Genomic DNA, 19585 nt, shown 5'->3' on the forward strand with positions numbered 1-19585 from the left:
AAACCGGTGCCGTACCGTGAACTGATGCACTTGGCAACAACACAATGTAAAAAATAAAAATAACATTAAAAATTAAACGAAAAAAAAAACACCTTATGACAGCTGCGGTTTTCTACATGGTTTCCCCAGTTTGGAAACGGTTTCACACACAAACATATATTTATATTTATATATATAGATATTTATATATATTCCTTTTGGCTCAAAACATAACACAGAAGGTTTCTGTAAGGGTGAGGTCTTTGTGGTTTTGTGGCCCTTCCCCCTTATGTCCATGCATCCACTTAAGGGTCCCATACCCATTTTCATTTTTTTTTTTTTTAAAGTCTCCTTTCCCAGAAAGTTTGAGGAGAATACGAGATGCCATCAAAATTGCCGATAACAGCCAAGTCCTACATGGCTGAGTCGTGGGGAAGGGTTCTTTACGTCTCAGTCTTTGACCAGCCTGTAGATGTGATGCTGAGCGCCATGTTCACTGGTGGACACTTCAAAAACATAGGCTATGCAGAGAAGTAATTCTTGGGTGTCCCGATTTGTAACCACCTAAATATGACAAAAAAGGCAAAATAAAATTATTTGACGAGGAGACGTCACATATAAGGGTATTCCCATCTCCAAGATCCTATCCCTATATGTAATAGGTACGATAATAATAATAATAATAACAACAAATACTTCCAATTAGAAATGTAGTATAGTTGTTCTGATTAGCTATGTCACTTACCCCATGTGCAGGGTATTGCAGTAGTTTAGGTATCCATGGTTGTGACCACTCATATAAAGACAGTTAATTAGTTGCTGGTTAGTGGTCATCATAACTATGAATACATAAGCTATTGCAATGCCCTGCACATGGAGTAAGCGACATAGCTTATCAGAAAAACTATACTACATTTCTAATTGGAGGCATTTTCTATTAATATTATACCTACTACATATTGGGATAGGATCTTGGAGATGGGAATATCCCTTTCATTTGTTATTTACATATTTAAAATTAGATTAGTTATATTTATGGATTCTAGATTTTTTTTTCAAAAAGGGGGGATTTTCAAGACAAAGGGACCGCAATTTAACCCCAACAAATTATCGACTTTAACCATTAATTTGTGAAAGGTTATCCAATTTTGAAAGATCATTTTCAAATAATCAATTAAATAAATAGTTTGATGGTTTCCTTCATTCATTAAAAATCTTTAATCTATGCAGTTTTCTTGTGCTTTGATATTGATGACCTATCCTTTCGATCAAGAGGATCCCAGGTCAGTGGTAGTCAGGATTCTTGACATTTTCACAGATCAGCTAATTAAATATTTTTTTTATTATTATTATTGATAAGTCTTTGTAAAGTTATGAATCTTTGTAATATATTCCATCACCTTATTTTGCTTCCTTCTATTTTGAACACCAGGCTGAAAGTGCTGACTTAGTCTACGTTCACATTAGCGTTCGGCGCCGCAGCGTCGCCGCATGCGTCATGCGCCCCTATATTTAACATGGGGGCGCATGGACATGCGTTGTGCTGCATTTTGCGACGCATGGCCGCAAGCGTTGGGCGCAGAGAAAGCAACAAGTTGCATTTTTTTTGCGTCCAACTTTCGGCAAAAAAGGACGCATGCGTCGCAAAACGCAGCGTTTTAGCGTGCGTTTTGTTGCGGTTTTGTTTGCGTTGTGCGTTGCGTCGCCGACGCAGCGGCGCACAACGCAAATGTGAACGTAGCCTTATCTGCCTAGTTCATGCTGTCTCAGTAGCTGATTTGAACTGCAGGTCAATACTCCTGTGTGAGCTTCTCAGCTCCCCTCCCCCACACTCAGACAGGTGGAGTGCTTCTAAATAGTGGATGATCATGGGGGAGAGGAACAGAGACATTTTTTTGGGACAGCTGCAGTTCAAATCAGCTACTAGGACAGCATGAACTAGGTAGTTAAGTCAGAACTTTTGTAAGGAGGTGGCGTAGACCCTCAGCTGCTCCCTCTCTCCTTTCCTGTATGTGTACCCCCATGCGGCGCCCGGCCGGATGGGTTATGCGTTAATATGCACTATCATGTGCTGTGTTTGCCAAGTCTTGATGTTGTATTGCTGTGATGTTATTTTATCCCATGTATTGTGTATTACTGTATGATGTCTGTAGCTTATGGTTAGTAAAGGGTTAAGTTAATGGGCTGGGTCAGCAGCCTGCAAGCAGACAGGAAGTCCCTGCCTGCAGTCAGAGCCCGGCCAGGCTTGGCTGTGGCAGGATGTGCTCCCCTGTTGGGAGCGTGTTATACCCCAGGAGAGGGTCAGAAACTGCTGCCCCGGACCCTCGGGCAGTGAAGTGGACGTAGGACTGAGTATTGCCCCGCCGAGGACTATAAGAGTCCAGAAACTGGCTTGTGGACTTTAATTGCTGCAGCCGTGGCTGTGACTAGGGACAGAGCAGGAATTCTATGTCTCTTGTTTCTTTCTACATCTACATTATTTAAATACAAGTTGCCACTGTTGGGCCTTATACAGTGTGAAGTGTGGTTCATCCGGAGGACGCCGTCCCATCACGGAGAACAATCGCAGAACTAAGGTAACCCACTGTCACCTGGGGCTGGGACCAGAACTATCATTTTATGTGCAAGGGGTTGGGGTGCTTCTGGACTGTTGCTTTAAGAGACTCGGTCATGACTTCCACCCCATGCCACCTTGTTACACTTTCAGCATGATGTTAAAGGTAAAAGGACACAAAATAAGGTAATGAGAGAGTATAATACAAAGAAACATAGCTTACAAACGATAATTTCCCATGACTTTAACTTACAAGACAAATAAATTGTAAAAAAAATGAAATGAAAAAACAAGTTATAATCAGAATAATACAGTAATTTTAACAAATTCGCAAACCACTGAAAAAAGTCACATCATGCACACCTATTGTAACACTTCGTACATTTATTAGCTGTAGGCTGATCAATAATTAAGCTGAAAACAAGTTTAGTTACTTTTTAAAGGAATCTGTAAACAGGTTTTTTTATGCAATCTGAGTGCAGCATGATGTAGAGGCTGAGACCCGGTTTCCAGTAATGTGTTACTTGCTGGTCTGCATGATATAATCATTGTTTTCTCTGCTGCAAATCTACAGTGGTCAGACTGCTAAGCCCTGTATTACCCCGCCCACACCCCTGATTGGCTGCTTTCTGTGTACACTGTGCATTGACAGAAAGCTGCCAATCAATGCTGGGGGTGTGGTTGGACTAGGAGGCACGAGACACCTTGTCCTGTAATGATAATCTCCTGCTGATAAAACACTAATTTTATTGAAACCGAAAAAAACAGCCTAGTAAGTGACTCAATGCTGACAAAAACCTGCTGACAGATGTCTATTAAAGGAACCACATTCCCTTCATTGTTTACATGCACATCTCCCTATATTTGCAATATAATCCCATTTACTTGAAAGGGGCTTAGGTGCAGAGAACTGCAGGACTAGGCACAGTCACTATGAAATTATGGATCCGTGCCTGGTGAACAAGGAGTTATTTATTCCCGTTGATCAACTGAAGTAAAACTTACATCTAATATTGATAGCCTATTCAAAGAAAAGTCCCCCAAAAATACTTCAAAAAGGTTGTCCAAGTTCGGGGTGCAAGTCTGCAGACTTCTGAATCCTCACATTGCGCAGTGTGCCCACTGTCAGAATTCTTTGGTGCCAGGAGTAATTTGCATACATGTGATGGTCATGTGTCAACTAGACGTGCGCAGCCTCGCTCTAGTGTATTGTGTAACATCGGACACGTCTAGTTGGAATGTGGCCAGAAGAATGCAAATTGCATACTTGTGTTCACATGACCTCTCGCTCTGGGTGGTGGCACTGGAGAATCTCTATAACGCACACAGAGTGACTGCAGACTTGTGCCCCAAGCCTGGACAACCCCCTGTAAGAAGAAGCCCCCCATGCTGTTCCACATTTTACCTGTAGTATAGTGAAGTTTTCTAGTACACTATTCATCATGTACTTTTCAGGAAGCTGCTTCAATTTGTGGATGAAGTTGATAAGATATTCACACATTGGCGAACGATGGATGCGATAAAGGAAACGTCCATTTTCAAACCGGGCATATTCTGTCTGTAGACCAAAGAGAACAAACACACCCCAAATGATACAAGATGATAGATATTCTTAAAACAGATAGTAACTCTGTCCAAGGGGAACAGGCATTTTCAACGATCTCATTGACTGTGAAAGTTGCGCTCTTCATGGGGATGCTACAACATTCATTCTGCTTTAATACACTTCTTCTTTGTAGTATGGGGGCAAGGTTCCTCCTCAACGTTACTGGCTAAAGATGCTACAAATATGTGTGCTCCAGACACAGACGAAGTACAAGTACCACCAATACTCACCTCTACTTTCTCCACTACTTGTTTCCCAAAGGAGCATACTTTTGAGGAGCAGGTGATGGTCATGTTCTCTGGACTTTCATACTGGCTACTGACACCGTAGAAGACACCTGGCTCATCTTGAAGGCTAGTATTGAGGTCAGCCTGCCCAAAAACAAATTAATAGTCAACACAAGATACAGTAACATTAGGGCAAACTTACTATAGCAAATGTGCAAAATCTTGAAAAATCCAACTAGACTACCACTCACCAATCTTGGGATCCTCCTAGATTGGTAGATATAGCAGAAGCAGCCCTAATGTCCTCCAAAAGGTCCCGGCTTTCTAGCCCAGGGGTTCCCAAAGTTTCTTACCTGGAGAGCCACATTGAGCTCTGGGAGATTGTTGCGAGCTGCATTCATTGCCCCTACACCCCACCGTAGTGACACTCAGAGCTTCCCCATCACCCTTTCTCCACAGGAAGCACCATGTGTCACCCATTCCTTTGTAGATAGTATACTTAGGGTACTGTCACACAGTGCCATTTTCATCGCTACGACGGTACGATTCGTGACGTTCTAGCGATATCCATACGATATCGCAGTGTCTGACACGCAGCAGCGATCAGGGATCCTGCTGAGAATCGTACGTCGTAGCAGATCGTTTGGAACTTTCTTTCGTCGCTTGATCACCCGCTGACATCGCTGGATCGTTGTGTGTGACACCGATCCAGCGATGTGTTCGCTTGTAACCAGGGTAAACATCGGGTAACTAAGCGCAGGGCCGCGCTTAGTAACCCGATGTTTACCCTGGTTACCAGCGTAAATGTAAAAAAAACAAACAGTACATACTCACATTCCGGTGTCTGTCCTCCGGCGTCTCAGCTTCTCTGCACTGTGAGCGCCTGCCGGCCGGAAAGCGAGCGCAGCGGTGACATCTGACGTCACCGCTCTGCTTTCCGGCTATGGTGCTTACACAGTGCAGAGAAGCAGAACGCCGGGGGACAGACACCGGAATGTAAGTATGTACTGTTTGGTTTTTTTACGTTTACGCTGGTAACCAGGGTAAACATCGGGTTACTAAGCGCGGCCCTGCGCTTAGTAACCCGATGTTTACCCTGGTTACCCGGGGACTTCGGCATCGCTCCAGCGCCGTGATTGCAAAGTGTGACCGCAGTCTACGACGCTGGAGCGATAATCATACGACGCTGCGACGTCACGGATCGTGCCGTCGTAGCGATGAAAATGGCACTGTGTGACGGTACCCTTACATTTAGGGGTTCCCATTTTACATTCATCAGCATTGTCACATCAAGCACACTCACCACACTACAGTATTTCATCCAGATTCAAGTACCCCTTTAACTGGCGGTATCATCGTATCTCCAGCTTATGATATATATCCTCCTCTTGGCTTCTACTAGTATATGCGTATCCAGATTTGCTCTTCTGTGCATGGCTAAGCACAAAAGTCACCATCTGGAGACCTCTTCATAGCGGTTTGCTAGACCTGGTGCTACTGTCCCCAACTGCCAGATAGCCGTGAGTCACACATCATGGTCCTGCAAGCAACATGTGGCTCCCGAGGCACAGGTTGGGGACCCTGTTCTAGCAAAGTCAGGACCAAACATCTGGGTTGGTGAATCTAGAGTAGGAACCCACAAACCTCCAAGGCTGCTCTAACAGTAAGAGAGTGAGTTCATGTGCCGCTATGTACTTTCTTAAGCGGTTACTGAATGACAGCATTATTAGAGAGGTTACCTTGAGATGTTTGGCAACATTTTAAGTACACAGTGGCACTAGATTAGTGGAAAGAGCAAGATTTTACTCTTTCACCGTAAGGGCAGCTGCAGAGGATTGTGGGATACTGCTCTGCCTGCTGGGATCCCACAAACTGGACGTTTGGGACCAACTGTGCTAGAAAGTCAGGCGATTTTGGGGACAATAGGGCTACTTCTGCGAGACTTTGTTACTTGATTATACGTAATTAGAAAAATCACCCATCCATTACTTGATTGAGAGTCCACTCTGAACAAATATGAGAGCTTCTGTGAGTTGTCATTGTGGCCGCTCCATGCACTTGCCCTATGACTGAAAGCCGGCGGCTCCATGGAGGAAAGAAGTTCATTTCTCCCAGTACCCACACTTTCAGTTAGGCGTTAGGTAAGCATTGTAACACTACTAACCTACAGATTAACCCCTATATCTGCATGTAAATGGTGTTTTCCAAGGTGACAGGTTCCTTGTAAGCATTGTAAACACTTTGGTATCAAAAAATATACTTTTCTACAAATTGTGGCCTGGATAAATAAAGTCCTAAAATATGCTAAATGCATTAATGGTGTGCAGCACAACTAAGGCACAAAACAACTGTTGTCTAACATGTCAACCAAGATGCCAAAAAAATCTATACATTTCACAAGGCTTCCGGTTTTTATCGGTCTTTGTTGACCTACACAACTTCTATTTTTAATCAACCAACATAAGAAAATCAGTAATGAAGTCCATCACAACTTGTTTTTTTGAATTGAAATACAAGTATTTGTTACATAAAATTTTTGACTAAATTCAAAGTGTAAAACATCTCAAGGGCAAAAAAAAAAAATTTGTTATGGATTAATTTGCCAATCTTACCCAGAACTTCACCAAAAAGAATGCATTTGGTGGACCCTTCTCATAAAGTTCTTTAAGTCCTCCTTTCTTCTCCGGAAACTTGTCATAGATTTGACGTACATCCACCGACTCCAGTAAAGCATCACTATAGGATGGGTTCGACTGGCTGATATGTACGTACAGATGTTTGTTATACTGTTCGGAGAATTCAAGGATACAAAGTGAAGTTAGTAGAAGTTCCATCGCTACCCGATACACACAAAATCAACAACTTTTCATAAGCCGTGTATGCCGGGTGTTGGGAGCCTACTGTGCCGCTAAAAAGTGATGACAAGCAACAATTCTAGGGTAAAATTAGCAACTACTGACATTTGGAGAGTGTTGGAAAAAATTGGCATGGTCCATGTCCAAATGAACCCATTGATAGTGTGGAACAGAAGAAAATAACGCAAACTTATATTTCAGAGTGGTAATAATTTGACAAATTTAAAGAGGTGTCTTCTTTCATTTAGGTTTGTGTCTTCACTAGAGTTGAGAGAATAAGTCAGAATCTGAATTTGCCATAATAGTGCCATATTGGTACCCTATTTGTGTCGAATTTATGTTGGATGATCGGTTCCGAACATGTTTGGTAATTTCTACCCCCATTGACTGCAATGACGTTCGGCTGTGTTGTGTTGTAAATGCGAACCTATTTTTTAAGGTTATATCCACAATAATTTCTCCCTCTGTCTTATACTTACCGCATCAGGTTCCCCTTGTTGTTCCATAAAAGCCATAAATTCAACAAGGCGCAGTTTCGGTGTCCCGATAGAGCGGCCCTGCCATGCGGGCCCTGTTGGGGAGAGGCTGGAGGGACTTACATTGTAACCTATAGATGAGCAAAAAGGAGTTAAAACAAAAACTTGGAACCCAAACTATACACCTAGAAATGTACTTGAATCTACAACATAACCAGTTGGGCTGATATCTATACTATTCCAAGCCAACGATGCTCTTAAAAAGATATCACCACTTGACCTACCAGGTACAATAGTCTGGTGACAGATATGCATAGCATGATTATTAAGGAAATCTGTCAAGATAACCCCCAAAACCCGTACGTATAGACATACAGGTCTTTAAAATGTAAATCAATTGACACCTTTATATCTCTTATCTGTTGCTGCATTCCCAAGTAATTTGTGTTTTCATTGGCCTCTGCCTTACAAGGTTGCCCCGACCTTGCCCTCTACCTCCCAAGGTTGTTTTCCTGACCTTGCCCTCTACCTCCCCAAGTTATTTCCCCAACTAGCACAAGCCTCTTTAGCATGATTGTTAACTCACTGTCCAATTTCCTTTTCAAGCGCTTGACGTTACACAGACAGTGAGCTATTGATCAAGCTAAAGAGGCTGGGTTGGAAACAACCTCAGGAGATAGAAGCCATTACGCGGTCTGTTTGTCACAACAAGAGCACTTAGTGTCTCATTTGCATATGCATGAAAACACTAAGTACTTGGAAATGCAGCAACAGATAGAAGATATAAAAGGGTTGATGGATTTAATTTTAAAATACATACATTCCCATACATGTGTTTTAGGGGGAAGTTGATCTTAATGAGAGATTCCCTTTAAATTTTAACTGTAAAAGAAATCATCTGAATCTAGAGCTCATCTGATAGGTGGGACAAAAAGCCAGTAGTGATGAAATACTGTACAGCTTGACCTTTTAATCTATTGATTTTTAACATAAAATAGGGAGATGAGGAATTGATGATAATTAAAAATATAGCTGAACTTAAAATCAAATATACGGTAATTTGGGTTCCTGGTCCAGACTTCAGACAAACATTGCAAAGTTATGCAATATAACATAGCAAAATACACTGATGGGAGGCAGCAATATTCATCTTACTGATGCCCCACTGCTCCTGTTTCTACTTACTTGTCTCATCTCACACACAGATATCATTGGACCAATTACTGGTTGAGGACTTTCTCAGTTGGGGTCAGTGGTTGGGCAAAGTGGGCATTTCTAATGTATAGAGATGGGACAATGAAGTAGAGACCAGCAAAGGAAACAATCAGCAATGTGACAGGAGGCGCAGAGGATCGTTGAGATGAAAACTATTACTTTTTTAACCTATTCTGAGCCATTTGCAAAACTGTTTTGATCAACTGGCCAAGTTCTTTAAAGAAGCCCTTCTCCTCCTCTCATCAAAGTTTGTATCCTCTTTAATATTGCAGTCATCATATTATATAGCACTGTGTACTTACAATTGCTCATTTTGCCTTTCTACCCAATTAATTCTTCTCTTTTCCATTAGGTGTATGACAACATGACTAGCTGAATCTTTCTAAGCTCTATGTAGAAACAGGAAGTCTCATTTCCAAGCATGAGTCATCATTAGAGCTACAATTCTACATCACTGCAAAGTCCCTGGCAGCCCAGCCCCACCTCCTATTCAACTCCTGACCCAGCTGTTCCATTCTTCTCCCCTGCCAGGGACTTTGCAGTGATGTAGAATTGTAGTTTCAATGATGCCTCGTGCACGAAAAAAAGAGACTTCTTGTTTCTACATAAAGCTTAGTATGAGTCAGCTAGTCAGTTTTTAATCAAGTAATGGAAAAGAGAAGAATTTGCTGGGTAGAAAGGTAAAATGAGCAATTTTAAGTACACAGTGCTGTATAATATGATGATTGCAATATATTAAAAGGATTAACAAAATTAATGGGAGGAGAAGGAGGGCTTCTTTAAGTGGTTGTATGATATTAGAAAACAAAGTTTTTTTGCTAGTATTTTTTTTTAGAAATTATATGTTGACAACTGAAATTGTTTTTAGCACAACAATTAAATAAAACCCAAATCTTAATTTGTCTCAACTACCGCTAACACTTTGGAAGCACCGATATCAAGGGATAAGTGCAGGACTCTATGCTATTAAACTTATTAGCAGGGGCTTTTACAAACTTATTAAACTTATTTGATTAATATATACAGTATGTAAATATCTAAAAAAAACCACTTAAGTAAAGTATGCACGAGTGGATAAAACCAAAGCTACCCGGAGTCCTGCACTTATCCTTTCATATTGCATATATGACTTGAGATTATGATGATGGCCAAACATCGAGCAATCAAAAAATTGCCATGCACCAATCTGGGTGTAAGATGCACAAAAGGGAAAGAAAGATTAAAAAAAAAAAGAAAACCAAAACAAAATTATATATCATAAAACCATAACATTAAACAAAGTAATACACATAACATATAAAAAAAAAGCTTACAAAACTGAATGGTACCTGGTACAGGAGGAGGGGGGGCAGCAGGCTGCAGGGAATATGGAGGCTGGGAAAACGGCTTAACGCTAAAGAAAATAATAAAAAATGATGAAATAAACATGAGTGTATGAAGAAGGTGGAAACCAATTCACCTTTGACTCCTTTCTCCATGAAGCAGTTCACGTGAAACAAAGAAAAAGAGTGTGAACATGAGATTATAAACTGATAAAGACTCGTTAGACGACCGCTTACGGCCGGCAAGTTAATAGTAACATCTGGTGATCAGTTATAAAAAAATGCTATAAAAGTTACTAGATGTGGTCATAAAAAAGCTCCAAGGACACATTACTTCCAAAACGCAGAAACAGGATGGTGGTGGGGAGGATTGCAAAGGGAAAGTCTACAGATCGGTTGGCAACTTGACTTGTCCTTGGTATGTGCCAACAATAAGTTTGATTGAGACAAGGTAAAGAAACAAAGATTCAGATACATTCAGAAAGGAGGAACACTTACTCCTGTGTTGGCCTCGGCTGGCCACCTCCTCCAGGCCAGAACTGGAAAAAGTCTGGAGACTGGAAAATATAAATATTGTAAATAGAATTATAATGTTGTAGAACAACTGTGAGATCATCATCACAGGACGGATCCTCTCCTGACTGCACTAGGCATTAGGTTCGTCCTTTCACATCCCCATGAATGCATTTCCTCCTTGCACGTCCCCAAATATTAAGTTCCTGCATGCACATTGCCACTCATCCTTGCACTTTCCCACTCATCGTTGCACTTAATCAAAAATTACCATAAGTTAGTCCTTACATGTCCTCACTGATCCTTGCACATCCCCATTCATTCTTGCGCTTCCCAACTCATCCTTGCACTTTCCAGCTCATCCAAACTCTTCCCCACTCATCCATGCACATCGACACTCATCTTTCCATGTCCCCATTCAGCCTTATACTTCTCCAAGGATTAAGTTCATCCCTGCACTTCCAAGGTTTAAACCAACTGTACACTTCACCACTCATCCTTACACTTCCCACTCATCCTTGCATGTGACCACTCATCCTTACACTTCCTACTCATCCTTACACTTCCTACTCATCCTTGCACTTCTCAACTCATCCTTATACTTCCTACTCATCCTTGCAGTTCCCCACGCATCCTTACACTTCCTACTCATCCTTGCACTTCCCAACTCATTTTTACTCTTACCCATGCATTACTTGAACGTTCCCACTCATCCTTACACTTCCTACTCATCCTTGCACTTCCCCACTCATCCTTGCACTTCCCAACTCATTCTTACTCTTCCCCATGCATCCTAGAATGTTCCCACTCACCCTTGCACTTCTCAACTCATTCTTACTCTTCCCCACGCATCCTAGAATGTTCCCACTCATTCTTGCACTTCCCCACTCATCCTTACACTTCCTACTCATCCTTGCACTTCCCCACTCATCCTTACACTTCCTACTCATCCTTGCACTTCACCACACATCCTTGAACGTTCCCACTCATCTATGCACTTCTCCACTCATCCTTACACTTCCTACTCATCCTTGCATGTCCCCACTCATTCTGGCACTTCCCAACTCATTATTAGTCTTCCCCACGCATTCCTTGAATGTTCCCACTCATCCTTGAACGTTCCCACTCATCCTTGAACGTTCCCACTCATCCTTGAACGTTCCCACTCATCCTTGAACGTTCCCACTCATCCTTGAACGTTCCCACTCATCCTTGAACGTTCCCACTCATCCTTGAACGTTCCCACTCATCCTTCCATGTCCCCATTCGGCCTTATACTTTCTCATCTTTGCTCTTTGCACTTCCCAATTTATTCTTGCAAGGATTAAGTTTACCCTTGCACTACTCCAAGATTTAAGTTCATCCTTACACTTCTCCACTCATCTTTGACCTTCCATTAGTTATAATTAGTTTCAGACTAAGCTTTTCTAGAGGAAATAATTCCTTGGGACTCTCTGTGGTTATAATTGTAGACATAGAACATATCATCATAAATGAAGTGAAATAAGTTATTTGCGACTAAGTCCACAAGAAGAAAACCATAGAGACTAGTGGTGAGCTCCAAAATCAGCTCCACATGGAATTGTCTTATTGTGTCAGAGTCTGGATCTACCGGTGGGAGAATTCCATGGTAACCAGATGGACTGGTCCTCCCTTGGAGGCCATTTACTATTTGCCCTATACAGAAACAGAAGTCTAAAGCAGCTCTGTCTACTTGTCCTTCATAAGTTTTGAATGAATACGAATAGGTTAAATACTTATCAGATGATTGGGGTACGTTTGTGGAAATGGACACAGGGAAAGCGTGAATTGAGTGGATGCATTAAGAAAAGGGTTAGTCCCAATCCCTAGTTCCTCCTCACTGAGGGATTGAAGAGGGCAGCATAGTCTCATAGTTAGATCTATAGGACTAACAGAGAAGGCCCGCCACTATACTTGGGTATCTTGTTAATCCCATAGACACCAAATAATGCGGCAATTGTCATGCACCCAAATGCTGGTCCTTTCCATTCAAACCTCAATAATGGAAAAAAGAGGCATCGGGACACCTTTCCTAGTAATAGTAGGGGTCCCAGCTGTGGGGCCCCCAAGTGATAAATAATTAAATATCATTTAACCCATATAGCGGATATTGGCTGACTATAGGAAGAGCTACATTTCACGCAGGGGTGGACATATCATTGGTGCAACCTGTGCAGTCACACAGGGGTGGGATGGTGCATTATGGTGAGCTATTGGACTACAAAATGGCCCATATATTGTTCTTACACAAAGGCCCTCTTCTGTCTGTGTCCTCCAGTGATTTCAGGCTTAGGAATTTCTGACTTTTAGCTAAACCTCTACCTTAAATTTTGACTAAAAAATCTGTAACATAGCCTTAGAGGGTAAATGATAATCTAGTCAAAGCCAGGTTTTACACTGAAGTGTACAGTCACCAAAAGAAAATTTCCAAGACCGTGGCTTGATGGCTTCTCGGTCTACCGAGAATATGGAGTAGTTGTCCAACCAATAGGTTCAACGTGCGAAAACTAAGTTGAGGAATTACTCATAGCTTTGATTTCCTAATTTAGTAAATATCCCCATCTCCTCAGCCACAGCCCTGAGGTCAGGGAACAGAATGTGGCAGAGTATATTAGAAAACATAATTGGTTCACAAAATTGAAAATTCCCTTTACAATTATGGAATTTTTTAACCTGGTGTCAATTGTGCTTTTCCCCTGAATCAGGGATTTTTTTTCCCTAAACTTTTCATGTTTGAGTTATGACCCCCTCCACCCTGCATATATTATGTTCTCTTTTTATCAAACTGGACATGATCTCCATAAATACACCCACAAAACAGTTTTTAAGACCATGCCCCCTTGACTAATGAAACAGGATGTACATATAGAGAAGGAGGGATCTTATCTCAGGAACGGAGAGGGGCCTGAACGGAAGAGAACCAATGCCAGATTCAGGAGAACAGCAAATTTACACCATGCAATGTGTGTGTGTGTGTATATATATATATATATATATATATATATATATATATATAGAGAGAGAGAGAGAGAGAGAGAGAGAGAGAGAGAGAGAGAGAGAGAGAGGGAGAGATATAAATAGATAGATAGATAGATAGATAGATAGATAGATAGATAGATCCATTTTTTTATGGCTAGTGACAGGTTCTATCTATAGGGTTAATCTGAAGGTTATGAATTATAACATAGCATTATGAAGTTTCATGGACACATTATTAAAAGTGCAACACCCAGGAGAAAATTAACTGTATTCTTTCCAGGAGCCGCTGGCTTTCAGTCATGCAGGTGTGCCGTCGAGGCTTCAGTCACCACTCACAGCACTGACTGATAGCCACTCTGTACAGTTGCACTGTACAGTGGGCTGTCAGTTAACGTACTGGAATGTTCTTAAAGATGCCACTCTCAGTGCTGTGAGCAATGACTGAAGCCTCGCCGGCGCACCTGCATGACTGACAGCTGGCGGCTCCTGGGAGAAAAAAATATATATTTTCTCCCAGGTGCCGCACTTTTAGTACGGGAGCCATGCACCTTTATAACACTATTAACCTACAGATTAACCCAATATCTGAAGGTTAATAACGTCACCCAGATGCCCTTGAAGCAAGTCGGTCTCAACTCTCCAACTTTTAATGTCATATGGTTTGTTGAATCAAGGAAACTTCCAGTAACAGGAGCAAAATCTCAATAACTAGAATTGAACACTTACCCCTGCATTGGGGGGGAATGAGGTCTGTGATATACTGGGCACCCCCAGTTTATTCTGAATGGCTGTCGCAGATATAAGTTGTGCCGAAGACATCGCTGCCATACTCTGCAGAGCTTTATCTTTTGCTACCTGATCCTGCAACGTGAGCACAAAGAAAAGATAAACTACACGACAACAAACTCTACATATCCAGTAGAGATCAATAAAAAATACTTTACATTCATTTTTTTGAGAAAACCAATGTATTTTCCAAAGAAACAAATTAAATTTATAGTTTTTGAAGAAGCTGGAGCCTAAATTTATCCTTCACGCATTACACTGCAGCTCATCTTGCTCAGATGTACTGCTTTGTAGCAGAACACAAAAAATTATAATATAAGAAATTAAATTAATTTAAAAAATCCTTTAAAAAAAAAATGCTGTGTTATATTGCTACATTGTATAGTATCTACATTGTCGGGATGGTAATGTCTAAATTAACCAAATTCCTTTTAAGTGGTTTATTAAAAAATGCTCTGACTTCCTGTTCCAGAATATTAATTCAACCACAAGTTTCCGGTCTAGAAATTATGTTTTTCCCATATTTTGTTCAAAAATTCTTATTTGAAAGAACATGAAAAAAAAAAATAGTGCTATAACAATAAGCTGATCAACAGTGATTTGTAAGGGATCTACGGAAAAAGTGTTCAATTTCCCCACAGTGCCCCCACAGGAGAAGACAAGCATTGCATGGTGACTTTTAAAATGACTACATGAAGGTGCTAGCTAGTCCAGAATGCCAGAGACGTTTTTTAGACCTTTCATATAAGGAATGTCCCCTTGATTAACTCATAATTCCTAATGGGATATTAGGAATTTATGCCACAAAATATTTAGAAAAACTTCATATTGTCTGTAGAGAATTCTTATCAATAAGCAATTAATTTTTAGCAAACTTTTCTATGGTGACTTTTAGCAAACTTTCTGCATTTTTTTTTTACCCTTGATCACATGATTTAGTGAAAAAAATGTGTGTTTTATGAAATATGTGCTTCTGGTTTCTTACAACTTATTTCATTCCACTGGTTTTCTTATATTAATTACTTAACGTCAATCAGTAGGATGTTTCCTTCAGGCAGAAGCTCGGAGGACTAATATTTTTCAAGTTGACAAGGAGGAAGAGCAGAAGGTATAAAATAAAAACACCATCTCATAAAACAATATATTTTGCTGCCTATGAGATCAGCCAAGGGTAAAATGATCAAAGTTCTAGAAATTTACTTATTTTTCTTTCACATCGATGCAAAAAATACATTCATTTTGCATCCACAGTGGAAAGCATGGAACACACAAGCGCAACAAGAGATAAACCAGAAGGTATGAATATGTAAAACATGCAACTTTCTATAACACCGCCATCATCCAAACATAGAAAGCATAAAAGGGTCAATTATAGGAGATCAAGGCCAATAATTATAAAAGGGCAGGCTTCCAAGACAAGCTATGGTGGCATACAAAAATGTAGCATTCAGCTAACAATAGTCGATGTAGAAGAACTAGTATGGTGGCACCATCTGCCCGACTCTCTAATGGTTCTTCGCTGGATGAGTTCCCCCATATACAGGAAGACTTGGCTCTTGTGTTTTCTATGGTAGAGCCGTTGTCAGACTGCTTTGACACGGCCTTATCTCAGTTCTGACCCCGATACATATTAGACTGTGGCCAATTCTACAGGTATTGGCGGGTCCGGCTTTAGTCTAATCTGTATCATGTAACAATATCAAGTTTTTCACTTTCATGTCTTCTGACATCAAGAACTTGAAAGTTAAGTTGTGCCAAAGTCCATTTTCTATGACGGAAAAGTTTCACCAGGAAATGGCCCTGACATACATCTAGTGAGGCTACCGATAGATGTCTTCATAACCACAGATGGTCCACTGTAGGTCTTGATACCTCAACATATCTATTGTTTAGTGTAAAAATGTATATATATTTCTCATTTTTATTGTATTACACATTGTGATATGGAAAAAAATAAAAAAATTTAAAATATATATATATTATATACACATGTATCACAAAAGTCCAATTTGGACAATAGGTCATTTTATACATTGTGATATGGAAAAAAATCCCCAAATTTAAAAAAAAAAAATATATATATATATATATATATATATATATATATATATATATATATATATATATATATATATATATATATATACATTTATCACAAAAGTCCAATTTGGACAATAGGTCATTTTCTGGTGACATGTTCTTTTTAAAGGGGCAGACTTATGAAAACTTTGGATTTATTGAATAAGTGACAAATGTTTGATGGCAGGTAGGCTCCCACTACTCTAACTAATGTTGGAGGAACTAACACACAGTGTATCTCCTTTAGTTCTATAGCTTTGAAGGGAGTGGTATTGTGCAAATGTGACCACAATTCAATTTTATCTCCTCTAGAATGGGTCTTGAGACCCTTTTCTAGTAAATGTTGGGGTGACACCAGTGGGAACCCCAACCATTATACAGTTAAGTGTGGATAGGTGGTAAATGTTGTGTGTGATCAAACTCTCGAAAGAGTTCATTACTCAACTTACAAGTCTACCCATTCAAGAACACGAATCACAGTGTAAAGAAGTGATAAGCAGAAGACATTTTGTCCTTCGTCCTAACACTGAGTGTTTGGCATGGTAGAAAAAATCCAAATGGATCCTTAGTATTTGATAAAAATGCAAAAACTGGGGATTTACTCAAAAGCTTAAACAAAAACTCAAGTCTTGCACTTTTTCCCAATACACATGAAGTATACAACTTTTTTCACATTGACCAAATAAAAGGGAAGATTAAGAGATTATTATTATAAAACACCAACTTACCATGTTCATAGCCTGGACACAAAGAGATTGTCATCCAGAGCGGAGAACAGGAAAGTTGCAATCCACAAGGAGGGATGAGGGGACATTGGTTGGGATGGCATTGGTTGGAATGAAGAAGGGCAGGGTGGACAAAGGGAAAGGGATATATACAGAAAAAAGGAAAAACAATAGGAAGAGGGAGGAAAGGTGAATCAAACAATAATACAAGTGATTCAATGAACAACTGGATGGTTACAATTGTTGAGAACGCATGATCATGGAGGGAGACAACAGGCAGCTACGTGGTGGTTAGAGATGGAAGAAAATAGGTTTATTTACGTCACTAGTGGAAATGGGGATGCAGATGGAGTAAATGTTATGGATGGATCACAATGTTGGACACAAACAGGCAAGTCAACGTTAATGCATGAGGGTGATGCAAATCAGCCGTTAACTAACAGAGGAGTGATGCTCGCCGATGCCACATGATCAAGTAAGGATAATGCCAAGCAAAGCAAGACCAGGGTCTCAGATCAGAGCCCGTAACATAGCACAGACATTTTACAGCAGGACAAAATAAAGTGAATATCGATGCTGAGAAAAGCCCCTACTACAGGGTATTTCCTGGACCTCTCGTGTCGAGAAGATAATTTGCTGCTCTCATGATAATCTCAGTGCTAAATGTTCACAATAACTTTTTTATCACCCCAAACCCACTATATCATATCAACACTAACCAAGCATGTTTTGTCTTTTTTTCAAAATTAGCCAATGGTGTGCTCTACGTCAAACACAAGCTTTTCCAACATGGTCATGTCTCTGGGCACTGACCGTACTGTGGAGAGAGCTTCACACTCAAAGTAGGAGCATTGATAAAGAGGAACACTGTTAGTCACTCTTCGGCCTCATGGCACATGGCATGGTAATGAAGTTTGGGTTCACATGTTGCGTTAGTGCTTCAATCTTTTCAATTCCAAGAATAGAACAAAAATAATAAGTGAAGTGCCGGATTCGTGAAGGACACCAACAGTACCCAACAGATTCATTGACTTATAGTGGATTCTGTCAAGTCTCCATCATAGTACCCGTCATTTTATTAGAAAAAAAATAGGGTTCAGTTACTTTTTCAGCTTTTTAGATGGAATTTGCGACTTAGCCTCCTGATGGAGCCTCCAAGCAGGGATGAGTCTATCCTAACTTCGATCAACCCAATGAGGTTACTGAATATCTTCAAACTTCCCAAGAATGAGTTTCTTACTATCATTTCATTGACAAAAAAATAGCGCAGTCTGCATTTTTTTCAACATTTTTTTTATGGAATCTGTCATTGATTCACCTAACTGAGCCTCTTAGCAGATGTGGGTCTAGTCCAACTAAGATCAAGCCAATAATATATGTATACCGAATATCTTCACACTTCCCAAGAATGAGCCTTATTCACTAACTTTTAAGCATAGATTAAACACATAAAGAGACTCTTAAGGATTATCACCAAGGACTTGTTTTTAAACCTCATAACTTTTAAATTTAGTTTTTTATCTTTGTAACAATAAAGCACCCCCCCATACACAGTAGATAGCGGGCGGCCCTACAATGCTTTGTCCGATCGTTTGGCCAACAGCCATCTCAACTGTCTCTCCCATACACAGCAGCACTTGTTTGGCCAATTGCTCTTGTGCTTTCTATGAGAAAGCTATAGACAAACATCCAATGCCTATGGTTTAACCCCGGGAGAACAAAGCGATTTTTAGTCTGAGATCGGACTTGCGCCATCGTCAATTTCCTCCATAGTCAGTTGGCCCATGCTCCCATCATCGGGTGCACCCAAAATTAGTCTAACGGGTATGGGGCTTCAGAAGAACTTTTCTACTCTGAGATAGAATTAAAGGCTGAAAATCAGAATGTTCAAAAGGGTGAATCAGTTTTGTCTTTCTAAGGTAGGAAAAATTAAAAACCATGTATGATATAAAGACATCAATGCAGGTCATTACCATAACGATCGTGGTCACAGAGAGTGGGGCACACTGATCCCAGAAGCAATTTCGGCTGGCTTCTGATGTCAGGATGCAGGTCACTGGTGGCCCATGGCAGTGATGTCGTGTTGCTTGTTACTTGCACCCTGAAGTCACCTGCTTCTGTGCTGGCCATGTAAGAGGATGCCGCACATTGTGGGAGTGGGGAACGGTGAGTAGAATGGTTTATACTTTTATATTTGATGGAGAAGAGCTGCAGGAGAGGGACATTATTACCGGAAGAAGCACAGGAT

At 40.6% G+C, this 19585-nt stretch overlaps 1 protein-coding gene across 3 annotated transcripts in view; it reads right to left on the reverse strand.

Annotated features, from left to right (window-relative positions):
• Positions 1 to 293: 293 nt before the first annotated feature.
• Positions 294 to 19585, reverse strand: part of TEAD2 (TEA domain transcription factor 2) — an 84681-nt gene continuing 65389 nt past the window's right edge. For 2 of the 3 annotated variants that reach the window (XM_077259636.1, XM_077259638.1), the window contains exons 5-12: positions 14474 to 14608; positions 10733 to 10791; positions 10226 to 10305; positions 7701 to 7828; positions 6979 to 7152; positions 4370 to 4510; positions 3939 to 4091; positions 294 to 543 (exon numbers count right to left, since the gene is read on the reverse strand). In XM_077259636.1, the coding sequence (XP_077115751.1) occupies positions 430 to 543; positions 3939 to 4091; positions 4370 to 4510; positions 6979 to 7152; positions 7701 to 7828; positions 10226 to 10305; positions 10733 to 10791; positions 14474 to 14608 (984 nt within the window). In that variant the 3' untranslated portion in view covers positions 294 to 429. The remainder of the gene's footprint in view (positions 544 to 3938; positions 4092 to 4369; positions 4511 to 6978; positions 7153 to 7700; positions 7829 to 10225; positions 10306 to 10732; positions 10792 to 14473; positions 14609 to 19585) is intronic. The other variant, XM_077259639.1, reaches the window with a different exon arrangement.

The sequence above is a fragment of the Ranitomeya variabilis genome, chromosome 4, assembly GCF_051348905.1.
Source record: "Ranitomeya variabilis isolate aRanVar5 chromosome 4, aRanVar5.hap1, whole genome shotgun sequence".
In the NCBI taxonomy this organism is placed as follows: Eukaryota; Metazoa; Chordata; class Amphibia; order Anura; family Dendrobatidae; genus Ranitomeya; species Ranitomeya variabilis.